General features: G+C 46.3%; 1 protein-coding gene across 1 annotated transcript in view; it reads left to right on the forward strand.

Moving 5' to 3' along the window:
• Window positions 1–12,960, forward strand: part of LOC122558198 (WT1 interacting protein) — a 34,024-nt gene extending 21,064 nt beyond the window's left edge. Inside the window, exons 2-8 of the mRNA XM_043706518.1 lie at window positions 2,053–2,154; window positions 3,596–3,663; window positions 6,243–6,305; window positions 9,103–9,233; window positions 10,068–10,119; window positions 10,567–10,635; window positions 10,838–12,960. Coding sequence (XP_043562453.1) covers window positions 2,053–2,154; window positions 3,596–3,663; window positions 6,243–6,305; window positions 9,103–9,233; window positions 10,068–10,119; window positions 10,567–10,635; window positions 10,838–10,990 — 638 coding nt within the window. The 3' untranslated portion in view covers window positions 10,991–12,960. The remainder of the gene's footprint in view (window positions 1–2,052; window positions 2,155–3,595; window positions 3,664–6,242; window positions 6,306–9,102; window positions 9,234–10,067; window positions 10,120–10,566; window positions 10,636–10,837) is intronic.
• Window positions 12,961–13,899: the final 939 nt, after the last annotated feature.

Consider the following 13,899-nt stretch of genomic DNA (forward strand, 5'->3'; position numbering starts at 1 on the left):
GTGTTCCCAGTCAATATTTGGAAAGTTGAAGTCCCCCATGACAACTACCCTGTCTCTCTCACTCCTGTCGAGAATCATCTTTGCTATCCTTTCCTCTACATCTCTGGAACTATTTGGAGGCCTATAGAAAGCTCCCAACAGGGTGACCTGTCCTTTCCTGTTTCTAACCTCAGCCCATACTACCTCAGTTAACGAGTCCCCAAACATTCTTTCTGCAACTGTAATACTGTCCTTGACCAACAATGCCACACCTCCCCCTCTTTTACCATCTTCTCTGTTCTTATTGAAACATCTAAATCCTGGAACCTGCTCTAACCCTGTCTCCGAAATGGCCACAACATCCAAGTCCCAGGTACCAACCCATGCTGCCAGTTCACCCACCTTATTCCGGATGCTCCTGGCGTTGAAGTAGACACACTTCAAATCAACCTCTTGCTTGCCGGTGCCATCTTGCATCCCTGAAACTTGATTTTGGACCTCCCTACTCTCAACCTTTTCTAAACTCGAGCTACAATTTTAGTTCCCATCCCCCTGCTGGATTAGTTTAAACCCACCCCAATAGCCTTAGCGAATTTCCCCCCAGGATATTGGTACCCCCTCTGGTTCAGATGATGACCATTCTGCTTGTAGAGGTCCCACCTACCCCAGAAAGAGCCCCAATTATCCAAGAATCCAAAACCCTCCCTCCTGCACTATCCCTGTAGCCAGGTGTTCAACTCCTCTCCCTCTCTATTCCTCACCTCACTAGCACGTGGCACGGGCAACAAACCAGAGACAACAACTCTAAGCTTCCATCCTCGCTCTCTGAATTTCTGCTTTAAATCCCCATCTCTCTTCCTACCTATGTCGTTGGTGCCTATGTGGACCACGACTTAAGGCTGCTCCCCCTCCCCCTTAAGGATCCCAAAAACATGATCAGAGACATCACGAACCCTGGTACCTGGGAGGCAACACACCAACCGTGAGTCTCTCTCGTCCGCACAGAACCTCCTATCTGTCCCCCTAACTATAGACTCCCCAATGACTACTGCTCTGCTCCTCTTTCCCCCTTCCCTTCTGAGCAGCAGGGTCAGACTCTGTGCCAAAGACCTGAGCCCCACTGCTTTCCCCTAGTAAGTCATTCCCCCCCCCCCCCCCCCCAACAGTATCCAAAACGGTATACTTATTGTTGAGGGGAATGGCCACAGGTGATTCCTGCACTGGCTGCCCGTTCCCTTTCCGTCCCCTGACTGTAACTCATTTGCCTTTTTCTTGTACCTGAGGAGTGACTTCCTCTCTGTAACTCCTCTCAATAACCCCCTCTGCCTTCCGAATGATCCGAAGTTCATCCAGCTCCAGCTCTAGTTTCCTAACGCGGTTTTTGAGGTGCTGGAATTGGGTGGACTTCCTGCAGATGTAGTCAGCAGGGACACTAGTGGTGACCCTTACTTCCCACATTCTGCAGGAGGAACATTCCACTGCCCTCACCTCCATTCCCACTATTCTAAATTCCCAAAGAGACTGATGGAAAAAATAAGGAATGAAACAAAACTTGCTACCTTACCAATCTGGCGCACAGGTTCTTTTTGTTTTGGTTAGAGGAGGAGGATGGGTGGGAGACACTACCCGAGTAGTGTTTTGGGTAACGCAACCACACAGATATATGACTTCCCAGAAGTCCTTCGCTCCTCTCTCGCACCTCTCAGTAAATGCAGGCCCGACTCCTGAGGTAAGTCCCTTTAAATGTGGGAAAATTCACCCTTCCCGGCAGCCCTCACTTCACCACTCCTCTCCTCGCCGCTCTGGCAAAATCATGAGTTAATTGAAAGCAGGAACAGGCTTGAGAGGCTGAATATCCTGCTCTTGTTATGATCGCAGAGACCTGTTTACCTAGACTGGCCGGGTATGCCCCTTAAGCCTATAACCATACAGCGATCTAACCAAGTCTTGCAGCATTTCTATTGGGAGTGATTTGTGGTTGTGAAATGTAAACAGCTCCTTGATTGAAGAAGTCAGATGAATTCTTGCTGAAGTGGAGACAGTGTTTGTTTATGGTTTTGTTTTCTTCCTCAGGGATGTGTGTGAAATGCAGGAAAGGAGTCTATGGAGCCAGCCAGGCCTGTCAAGCCATGGGCAACCTCTACCACACAAACTGTTTCATCTGCTGTTCCTGTGGTGAGTACGCTGCCTTCTCACGGTCCCCGTTCATTGCTCTGAGCCGGTGGGACCCACTCTCTCTCTCTTCCATTGCTCCCTTCTACAAAACACTGGGGAGATTCCATCTGGAGGACAGTGTGCAGTCGCAGGCAGATCCACCAGGACCTTCTGAGGAGTTCAGGTATTAGATTGAGAGATTACGGTTGGCTCAGTGGTTAGCACTGCTGCCTCACAGCACCAGAGACCCGGGTTCAATTCCAACCTCGGGCGTAAGTGTGGAGTCTGCACATTCTCCCTTGTGTCTGTGTGGGGTTTCTTCCGGCTGCTCCAGTTGCCTCTCTCAATCACAAAGATGTGCAAGTTTAGGTGAATTGGCCATGGGAAATGATTAGATTAGATTATTTACAGTGTGGAAACAGGCCCTTCGGCCCAACAAGTCCACACCGACCCGCCGAAGCGAAACCCACCCATACCCCTACATTTACCCCTTACTTAACACTACGGGCAATTTAGTATGGCCAATTCACCTGACCCTGCACATCTTTGACCCGGGTCTCTGGCGCTGTGGCGCTGTGAGGCTGCAGTGCTAACCACTGTGCCACCGTGCCGCCCATAATTGCCCATTGTGTCTTGGGATGTGCAGGCTAGGTGGATTAGTCATGGGAAATGCAGGGTTACAGGGATAGGGTATGGGGGTGATTCTGAGTGGGATACGCTTTGGAGGGTCAGTATGGACTCAATGGGCTGAATGGCTTGCTTCGACACTATAGAGATTCTGATTCTATACTTAAGCCATGGAACATACAAGTCAAAGGGGAGGTTTGACTGCAGTTTTTAGAATTTCAAAAGAGTTGATAAAGAGAAGTGTTTGTGTCTGTGGGTTGCTGGGGGTTGGAGCAGTCTCAGGTTGGTGAAAGTGAGAGTCTGGCTATTCAGAAAACTCTGGCTTCAAGGATCTGAGTATTCAGCAGCAAAGATGTCCTGGCTAAGCCTGGCAGCTGCAAACCTGATGCCTGTAAACATAGAATTCCCAGCATAGAACCTATCCTTCAATTCCTATCCACCTCCAAAGTTAAAAATCACACACATCCACCTCCACGACATCCCAACTATTCACAACAAACTCTCCCTATTCACAGCAAACTCTCCCTGTGGGAGCAGGCTCCTTGCTGGATTTATTGACAACCGCTGCCCTCTGCTGGAATGTATGGGGTCAGGACAAGCAGAGGCTAAGCATCAATTCCTCACACAGTGCAATATCTCAAACACTGCAGGCTGTCCTGTGGAAGGGCTGTTTAGTGGATGTTGCCAGACGCTATGGGAAGGAATAAAAACAGATAGCCAGACAGGTTGGATGGATCAGCTGATCATTTTCTTGTAACATGATTCTCAGCTGATCAATCTTATGGTATCACAGTAAATTGTCCCACTTTGTATAACGCTGATCTTTTTCTGACAGGGAGACGGTTACGAGGGAAAGCTTTCTATAATGTGAATGGCAAGGTGTATTGTGAGGAAGACTTTTTGGTGAGTTTATTATCTACACTGACCTCAGTGACTGTGAAAACTGCAGTTCCAGGATCCTGAGGGATCAATCCAGTCCAGTGATCCCCGATTCTGATCTGGGGCCTGTGTTGGAGAGAATTCCTCTATGTTTAGCTCTTGGGTGACCCTCTGGGTATCAAACTCTGAGAATGAACTCTCTATACCCTATTCAGCATTACTCTCCCCTGACCCTGCATGGGTTTGGTTGTTTTGTCATCTTTTGTGTTTTTCCCTCCATCTACCTGGCTGCCTTGCTGCCCTCCTTTCAGGCATTCCTTAAAACCTACATCTGAGCAGCCTAATGGTCCCTTCCTCTTACATGACTCAATGGATAATGCCCTGATTGAAGGGCTTTTGTCCGAAACATCGATTTTCCTGCTCCTCGGCCGCTGTCTGATCTGCTGTGCTTTTCCAGCACCACTTCCAGCATTTGCAGTCCTCACTTTTGCCTCAATGATAATGCTCCTGGCACATGTTTTGTCAACCTGTCAGCTTTAACGTGTTCAGCATCATAAAGCAGTGAATGTTTATTGATTCTAGTTAAATGTCCTTTCATAATAATTAACGGAATATGCCTGAAGACATCAGCATGAAACACAGAACCCGTTCCTCTCCCTCTCTGGGCCCTGTTTGTAGGAGATCAGTCCATACATATCAATAATCAAAATCTCACTGAGTGAGACTGGCCCTCACTATCACTGGCATTTGATTTCTGGATGAAATCCCAAGCCTGTGATTCTGATGTTTGTTTCAGTGATCTCAGCAAATCCTAATCAGTAACTGTCAGGTCATTGGATCTCCTGCATCAAGTTTTCTTTTGAAAGGGGTTTGCCCCATTTGGTTGAGAGGTTCACATTCTAATCACTAAGTAAATATCTCCTCATTACCTTGTTGGATTTCTTCATTACTGTCTAGTCTTTATGGTCCTGACTTCTAGATTCTTCCACAAGTTGAAACCCTCTCCAACCCACTCAAATTCTTAAATACTTTCAATCAGTGCAAAGGAAAAGGCCCAAACTGTTTAATTTTCCCCAATAACTACAATCTCTCGGGTCTAATACCATCACTTTAAATGATTTTTTTTCCTAAGCTTTTATATCCTTTTCAAACTATAGACAAACAATGTTCTACTAAATCTTTAGAAAATGCTATTTAAGATTAAGTTGGAGTTTTGTGAGCAGTGCTGGAAAACTACACTGTAGGTATAAGGTGCAGGCCTTGGAGAAGGTGCAGTGGAGATTTACTGCAATGGTGCAGGGCTCAGGCACTGCAGGAGCTACAGTGGTTAGGAATGCTGCAGCAAATTACTCCCCTCCTGACTCCGCAAAGCCTGTCCACCATCTACAAGGCACAAGTCGGGAATGTAATGAATGGATGCAGCTACATCTACAGGACGCACTGAGGTTCACTAAGACTCCTTTGACAGGAACTTCCAGACCAACGCTCACTTCCATCCTGAAGGACAGGGCAGCAGATACATGGGAACACCACCCCCTGTAAGTTTCCCCTCCGATCCACTCACCATCCTGACTTGGACATATATCGTTGTTCCTTCAGTGTCTCTGGATCAAAATCCTAGAATTCCCTCCCTAAGGGCATTGTGTGGGTCGCCCCATAGCACGTGGATTGCAGCGGTTCAAGAAGGCAGCTCACCCCCAACTTCTCAAGGGGCAACTAGGGACGGGCAATAAATGCTGGGCCCAGGCAGTGACACCCATATCCCACAAGTGAATACAAAAAATGTTTTTGTGCACACCTTACACCTTCCTCATTGAGAAAGCATTACATAGACTGTCAATCCTTGCTGCTTTCCCCATGACAACTATCTGACCAATCACAGACTACCTGCTGGTCTGAGGTTAACCAGCTAGTTCCGATTGGTAGTTAACTGTTCCTGCTGCATGGTCACTGATTAAATTCAGGAGTGCTATAAATATACCTTGGAGAATGTGGGGGTTAGAGGAGAGGATCCGGTAAGTCCGTAAGGAATAGGAACAGGAGTAGGCCCTGTAACCTGCTCCACTATTCAATAGGGTTATGGCTGATCCAGCATTCCTTAAGCTCACATTCCTGCCCTTTCCCCATGATTCCCAATTAATCAAGAATCTATCTCCACCTTAAGCATACACATGGACACTGCACCCACAGCTCTCTGTGGCGGGGAGTTCTAAAGACACTCAACCCTCCTGAGAGAAGCAATCCCTCCTCATTCTGAAATTGGTTCCACTTTATCCTGGGGAACATGAGGATGATGTTGAGTGTCTGTTGCTGGAAAAGCACAGGAAGTCAGGCAGCATCCAAGGAACAGGAAAATCGACGTTTTGGGCAGGAGCCCTTCATCAGGAAGGACTGTCTGACCTGCTGTGCTTTTCCAGCAACACACTCTCAACTCTGATCTTCAGCATCTGCAGACCTCCCTGTCTCCAACATACAGATTTGTTTGAGGTTAGTATTGGGTGGATTGTGAAGTCAGCTGATTGGTTGGTAATGGTCGTGCCTTTGTATTTATACATCAATGGTGCTGTAGAGAATCTTTATGGTGAATCTTTGTGTTTTTCCAGTATTCGGGCTTCCAGCAGACAGCAGACAAGTGTTTCATGTGTGGACATCTGATCATGGAGATGGTGAGTAACCTGCTTTATGTATAAAGTAGTCAGCATGTGTAATTGCTTTACAGTGACTGTGCTCAGCATTGATTGGATCAGATCAGATTGGATTAGCTTTAAGTGTCTGTAACTGAATGCTATTTAACAGCATTCTCAACAGGACCAATGAGCTAAAGGCACGGTTAGAGATCCAAGGGGCTGATCTCATTCATGTTAGAGAAATGTGACAGGATGATGAACAGGGCTCAGAAATGAATAATCGAGAATATTGAATGTTTTGGAAGGACAGACGAGGAAAAGCTGGTGGAGTTGCGCTGATAAGGAATGGGACCAGTAGATGAGTAAGAGAGAATGTTCTTCCAATCTGACAGTGTGGACTCTGCTTGAGTGCAGCGAAGAAACAGCAGGGGGCAGCAGCAGACATTGGTTGGATTTATTGACAAGTCACCGGGTGGTAATGGTTGTCCGTGGGACAGTGAATTAATCAGGAAATGAGAGAAACTTGTAGCAGGGGTAATACAGTTATTATGAGGGAGTTCAGTCTGCAAATAGACAGGCTAAATACTGAGCACTGAAGCTATGCAGGACGTTTTTCTGTAGTCTGTTAGGGATGGTTAGCTAGAGCAGTACAGAAACATAGAAAATGCAAGCCAAGCCAACCAGGGGGCATGCTGTTTTAGATTTATCATCGTGCAATGAAAGGAGTTTATTAACAATCTTGTAAAATAATTTTTTTGGATTGAGCGTCCACAATGTGGTAGAATTTTGGATGTAGGTTTGCTCGCTGAGCTGGAAGGTTCATTTTCAGACATTTTGTCACCCTACTCAGTAACATCTTCAGTGAGCCTCCGGACGAAGCACTGCTGATGTTTCCTGCTTTCTATTTATATGTTTGGGTTTCCTAGGGTTGGTGATGCCTTTCCTGTGGTGACATTGTTTCCTGTTCTTTTTCTCGGGGGGTGGTAAATGTGTTTATTGATAGAGTTCCAGTTGGAATGCCATGCTTCGAGGAATTGTCGTGTGTGTCTCTGTTTGGCTTGTCCTGGGATGGATGTGTTGTCCCAGTCAAAGTGGTGTCCTTCCTCAGCTGTATGTAAGGATCTCATTTACCACCCTCCGAGACAAAGAACAGGAAATGACACCACCATAGGAAATGAGGTTAGCATAAGAAATGACATCACCAACCCAAGGAAACCCAAACATATAAATAGAAAGCAGGAAACACCAGCAGTGCTTCGTTCGGAGGCTCACTGAAGATGTTACTGAGTATAGTGACAAAACGTCGAAAATGAACCTTCCAGTTCAGTGAGCAAATCTACATCCAGAACCTCAACATGAGTTACAAATCTTCTCAAAATTTGTTGTAGATTTTTGTTTGAAAGCGAAGTGGTTTATTCTGAAACAGTGGAACAGGTACAATGAATGTACATAGTGAGCAGCCTTTTTTAAAGAACTATTGCAAATGTTACAACAATTTGGGTGTATGGGTGGGGGGTCATTTGGAGAGATGTGGGCTAGTTGCTGGCAAATGGAACTAGATTAATTTAGGATATCTGCTCAGTATGTACGAGTTGGACCAAAGGGTCTGTTTCCGTGCTGTACATCTCTGACTATACATTCCTGCAAGATGTCAAAACTCAATAAAGGACAACCATGGTGAACAATGGAGGTTCAGGATTGTGTAACATTAAAAGTGTATAAAGTTGACAGGAATAGCAGCAATACTGAGGATTGGGAAATTGTTTTAGTTTACAATAAAAGAGCATCAAGAAACTGATAAGGAACGGGAGAAAATGAATGCAATCTAGCAAAAAGCATAAAAATGGACTGCAAATACTTCTAAAAAGGAAATGTTTAGCTAAAATGGGATGTGGGTCCATTGGAACTATTGTGAAGAGAATTTATAATGAAGCAAAGAGAAATGGCAAAGAAGTGAAATAATTACTTGGTGTCTGTTTCACTGAGGAAGCTAGCAGAAATCCCCCAGCTTCTAGATCCATGTGGCTCAGCAGAATGAGGTGGTGAAGGAAATGAGCATCAGGAGGATGTTTGTACTAAAGAAATTAACAAGGCTGCAAGTTGATTTAAAAAAAAACTCGAGGATTTAATATTTTACATGTCAGCGATTACCCTTTAAAATTTCAGAGATTCTGGCATGATTCCTGTGGATTAGAATGTCACTCCACTGTTTAAAAGACAAGTGAGAGAGAAAACTGAGAAACTACAGACCTGTTACCTTCCATCATGGGAGGGAAAATGCTAGAATTTATTATGAAGGATAGAATAATTAGACACATAAGTAGATAGAGACGTAAATAGAGAGTAGGAGGAGACCGGTTTTGTTGGAGTTGTCCTTTGGTGACACTCGTCAATAAAATGTAGTGGATTAATTCCAACTCTGCTTATCGAATGGTGGCGTTTCATTCATCAGGTTTGAAGTGATTCTGTAGTTAGACTCTCTCTCGAGGACATTGCCCTGACAGATAAAGTAACACAGCATTGTCTGAGTGCTGATGGGACTAAAATGGTTCAAATACATGGATAGTTTGCACATTCCCTTCTGTCTTCCCTTTGAGTGGAAATCTCTTCTAAAAGGTTGTCATTTGGAGCTTATGAGACTGAGAGAGTCTGGTTTTTATAAAAGTGCGTGTCTCGAGAGGTTAGGAGCTGGATGCGGGTCAGCCATGAGTGGATAGAGTGGGGAAGAGCCCCCGACAGGTGGTGGGGGAGAGAGGATGAATTGTACTGGGAGAGTTGTACTGTGCAGGAGTCTGTGCCTGAGAGAATCTCTCTGACCTTCGGTGTTGCTGTCCAGATTTTACAGGCCCTTGGGAAATCCTACCACCCGGGCTGTTTCCGCTGTGTGGTCTGTAATGAGTGCCTGGATGGTGTTCCCTTCACTGTCGATGTGGACAACAACATTTACTGTGTCAAAGATTATCACACGTGAGTGATCAACTCGTTCTGTCTCTCCCCTTGGCTTCCAGAGTTGATTAAATTCCTGTCCCTCCATTACTGACCCTGCGGCCTGGGGAAACTTGATTGGACAGCCTCAGGGGAACCATTCAGGATTGTGAACCTATTTATCACAATCCACTGATTATTCACGCAAGAACAGACTCAGTTTCTCCAGCAATGTTTATAATCCAGCTGTTTAACCTCCATAAGGCTTGTTCCCTTTGTCTACAGCTGGTGATGTGCTGAGCAAAGGTCCCCATTCCCTGGCCCAGAGGTCAGCTTTGAAAAACAGCACAGACTGCTGGTGTGTGGCTCAAACTCAGTTTCACTTTGACTGCGTTTGTAGGAGGGACCAGTACAATGACTAGCTGCTTCTCCTCTTCAAACATCAACCTTATCTATGTGAGGCAGGGCCTTAGTTCAGCACTTTATAGAATAGACAGTGAGGCGCTCTGTCGGTACTGACCCTCCGACAGTGCGGCACTCCCTCAGCACTGACCCTCCGACAGTGCGGCACTCCCTCAGCACTGCACTGTTATGTCATTCTGAGACAGTGGGCTTTTGTTCCTGTAAATATTATTTTATCTGTAAAGGAAATGGGAAGTGAATAACTCCAAGTGGTTCTAAGTTGACACAAATCCCTTGATCAGATTCTGTCCTGTTCTCTCCTGGGATGTTATTTTGTATATGACCAGTCTTCCTGACACCTTAATTAGACTTCCGTCTGTAATTCATTGTGCAGTATTTCACTGTATAATTTGGTTCATTATTTTTCCTGTGTATTTGTGTCTAATTTGTGACCAATCTTTTTTTCTGGTTCAGGGTTTTCGCACCTAAGTGTGCGTCCTGTGGCCACCCAATTCTGCCAGCCAAGGTACTGCTCAACCCGTTCTCCCTCCCTCCCTACCCCCCTCTGTGTGTCTCTGTTGTCCTCCTATTTCTTCACTGCGTCTATCTGTCTGTCTCTCTCTCCCTTACCATCCCTTACTCAATGTCTTTCCCTCCCACTACATTCCATTTTTTAATTCAGTAACTGTTTCTTTTCCCCTTCCTCCCTCATTTTCATCTCTTGTTTATGTTTGTCTGTCTGTCTCCCCCTCCCCTCCCTGTTGTTTGTGCGCGTGCAGATATGTCTATCTCTCCCTCTGTCACTCCCCCCTCTGTCTGTTGAGCCCTCCTTTGCACCCTATATTTTATAGTCATTGTGTTAAAGTTTTGAAGGAAAGTGAGTAGGGGGGTTGCTGGTGGGGAATGGTGCTGTACTGTGGTGGGGGGTGACAATGGCAGGATTTTCCTGACTTTGACTCTCACTGCATTTCAGGGTTCAGAGGAGACGATCCGCGTAGTGTCGATGGATAAAGATTATCACGTGGAATGCTATCACTGTGAGGTAAGCCCCTGAGCTGGGCTGGGTGCATTGGGACAACAACAGCCTTGGCCATTGGCTGGCCAGCCTCAATTGGCCACTCGGCAACAGGTCAATAGAACAGCCAATAGGAGGAGGGGGCAGTGGTTGCTGGGTGGAGGTGGTTGGGATGTTTTATTTGTGCTGACCTATGACCCTTGGTTAATTGCTTTGTTGTTATCCTCAGGACTGTCACCTGCAGCTCAATGATGAAGAGGGCCGTCGCTGTTACCCTCTGGAGGGGCATCTGTTGTGTCACAGCTGTCACATCCGACGCATCAACATTCCCCTGGCACCACATCCCCCCCCGAGTTACCAGCTTCACGTCACTGAGCTGTGACCACCAGAACCAGGACATTCATGACCAGAGTGGGTAGAGAAATGGGGGGTGTCTCTGCTCCTGTCCCCCAGGGACCTCAATCCAAGGAGGTTTCCTTCGGATGGGGAGGCAAGTGACCACCGTTACCGTTGGAAACCAATCTGCCGTCTGAATCCTTGGTGACCATGACAACCGGGGCTGTTTGTGGGAAAGTGAGGGAGGGGGTTGGAGGCAATAGCCTGACCGACGAGAACTCTGTGACAAAACCTCAGCAAGCTAGGCCCTACCCTCCTGAGGTGCTATGACTGCAGACAGACAGACTGGACTTTACTCTGGGTAGGCCAGAGAGACAATTCCCATCTCGCACCACCTCCCACGCAACCGTGTACCTGACTTTCCAAGATGGCAGCTACACCTCATATATGCCCAACACTAACCTGATTGGTTTGTTGATGGTCAGATGATGCTGACTCAGGATGTCCTCTCTTTGAGTGACCAAAGCTCGGTTGTTCCTCAGCAGGGAAAGGGCCTCACTGAGATACACTTCAGCACACAGGGTCATTCCTTGTCATCCTCATGGTTTTAGACTGAGCAGCCCTCTTTTGTGTTGCTAATAGCAACTGTTGAGACATCTCCATGGCCCCAGCTTACTGGGTCATTCAGCACTTACTGACACACCTTCCACTTGCTATCATTAACCTCTTCTGTACCAGTGAGCACACACACCAGTACATTGACTATGCAAAGTAATGCAACCATTTTATATAAAACTCCTGATTGATTGCAGTGTATAGCAGACCCGACTTTGTAATTTTTTTTAGTTTTTTAAGAAAAGTGTATGTTCTATTCCAGTTGGATAAGACAGTGCATTTGTTTTGTACTGATTATTCCGCAGACAAGGCGCCTTCCCCACAACACCTGTGTACAGTTTCAGATATTTCCGGAATGGTTTGTGCTGTTGGTATTTGCTCAGGTTCATGAGCATCATTTGGACATTGACTGTACAGGCTTGTCCCCTGCTTCACAATGGCAGCCAGACCCCACCCTTCCTAAAGGTAAGCAGGAAGGCCCCTCTGAACGTGTGTCTTTGGTTATTGCTGGTTGTTGGATTTGGGAACTCAGCTCACTGGTTGGTTTGGCAGGCTGGGCTTGAATGATGATGGTTCCTCTTTGACTCAAAGTTCTTGAACAATGGCACTTTTGTGTCCACTTCGCTGCCTTCACCTTCCCTCTGTAGCCTCTCTGCTCCACCTTATTTATTTTTCCCCATGGTCCTGTCAATTCCCTAGGCTTCTGCACTTGGCTGCCCTTCTGCTTCCAAGAGTGAGGCCTCTCTGCTTTCCCTGACAGGCCTCCCCCACAGCCAGACCTTTGGGCCTCCTCCTGTTGGCTTTTGCCACCCCTTCATGAACAGACCTGGTGCTCCCTTTCCATTTCCCTCTAACCAGACTACTAACACTATCGGATTAAAGTGTCGCTTTGTCAAGCTTGACTTGTCAGGAAGCATATGGGGCATCAAAGTCTGGACGGAATGTTCTAGCATTGGCCATGTCCCCTGAATGGTTGACCCTGATTGGTCAGCTGATGTAGTTGACTTGGGAGTGGGGAGTTGGGGTGACCCTTGCTGGGATCCCATGTAAAAGGTGTGAGAGCTGGGCTCTGCATCTTCCTGCGGCATCGAGAGGGCGATGTCGGAGGGTGGAATCGGTTAAGGTCATTGATCAGAAAGGAAGTGAAACCGGAAAGTTGCTCCCCCCCCCCCCCCAAAAGCTTTCACATTCTGTCCTGTTATCTCCCCAAATCCTCTGTGGGGTGGAAGAATTCCCGTCTTTGATTTTGTTGAGGCAAAGAAAAGACGTGTAGATTTATTTATCTTAAAAAAAAAGCCACATAATATCAACCCTAAATTATTAAACATGTAAATGTCAAAGGTCATTTAACCTTGGATATAATCTGCCTTTTTTTTCAAATAAAACAAGTTTTGTAGTTAATATTGACAGTGTGGCTGTGCATCTGCTTTGGACTAGTGGAAGTGAAGTTTGTGCAGGTTGTAAGTTTGCTTGCTGAACTGGAAGGTTTATAAATTATAGATTCCCGACAGTGTGGAAACAGGCCCTTCAGCCCAACAAGTCTACACTGACCCTCTGAAGAGTATCCCACACAAACCTATTCCCCATACCCTATTAGTCTACACTTATCCCTAACTAACACATTCCTGAACACTGTGGGTAATTTAGCGTGGCCAATTCACCTGACTGGTACAGCTTTGGACTGTGGGAGGAAACCGGAGGAAACCCACGTACACAGGGCGAATGTGCAAACTCCACACAGACAGGCACCCAAGGCTGGAATCGAACCTGGGACCCTGGTGCTGTACCACTGAGCCACCTTGCTACCATGTTCTCAGCTGTTTTGTCACCATTGTGAGTGACATTATCAGTGAAGCACTGGTGTACTGTCCCACTTTCTAATGTCTTGGTTTGTTGTCACATCTGGTTCTTTTTCTGAGAGGCTGGTAAATGGGGTCCAAACCAATGTTTGTGTTAATGGAATTCCAGTTTGAATGCTGGAAACACTAATAATTGTGTAAAAGAATCCGTGCTGTTGGTAGTTCTGTGACCTGACAAGGCAATGGTTTGTGCCATTGGGACCAGTTCAGCCCAACTCTGAGCTGCTCCTGGTGTGGCTCAATCTGAGCGATCAGTCTCTGCTGCATTTACTGCACAGGAAGGACTGGGGGCTGGGAATGGGCTGAGAATGTGCAGCTTTCAATTCATCTCCGTTTTCTCTCATCCCTGGGTCAGTGGGTTGGTTTTTTTTCTCACCTCTTTGAAGCAAGCAGCTCTGGAGGGCACAACAGTCAGTGCCTATTCCCAGTTGTCAGGTGTCTTGGCTCTCTGGTGAATAAGATTTTCCAGCAATTCTTGTCT

This window comes from Chiloscyllium plagiosum, chromosome 17 (genome assembly GCF_004010195.1).
Source record: "Chiloscyllium plagiosum isolate BGI_BamShark_2017 chromosome 17, ASM401019v2, whole genome shotgun sequence".
Lineage (NCBI taxonomy): Eukaryota > Metazoa > Chordata > Chondrichthyes > Orectolobiformes > Hemiscylliidae > Chiloscyllium > Chiloscyllium plagiosum.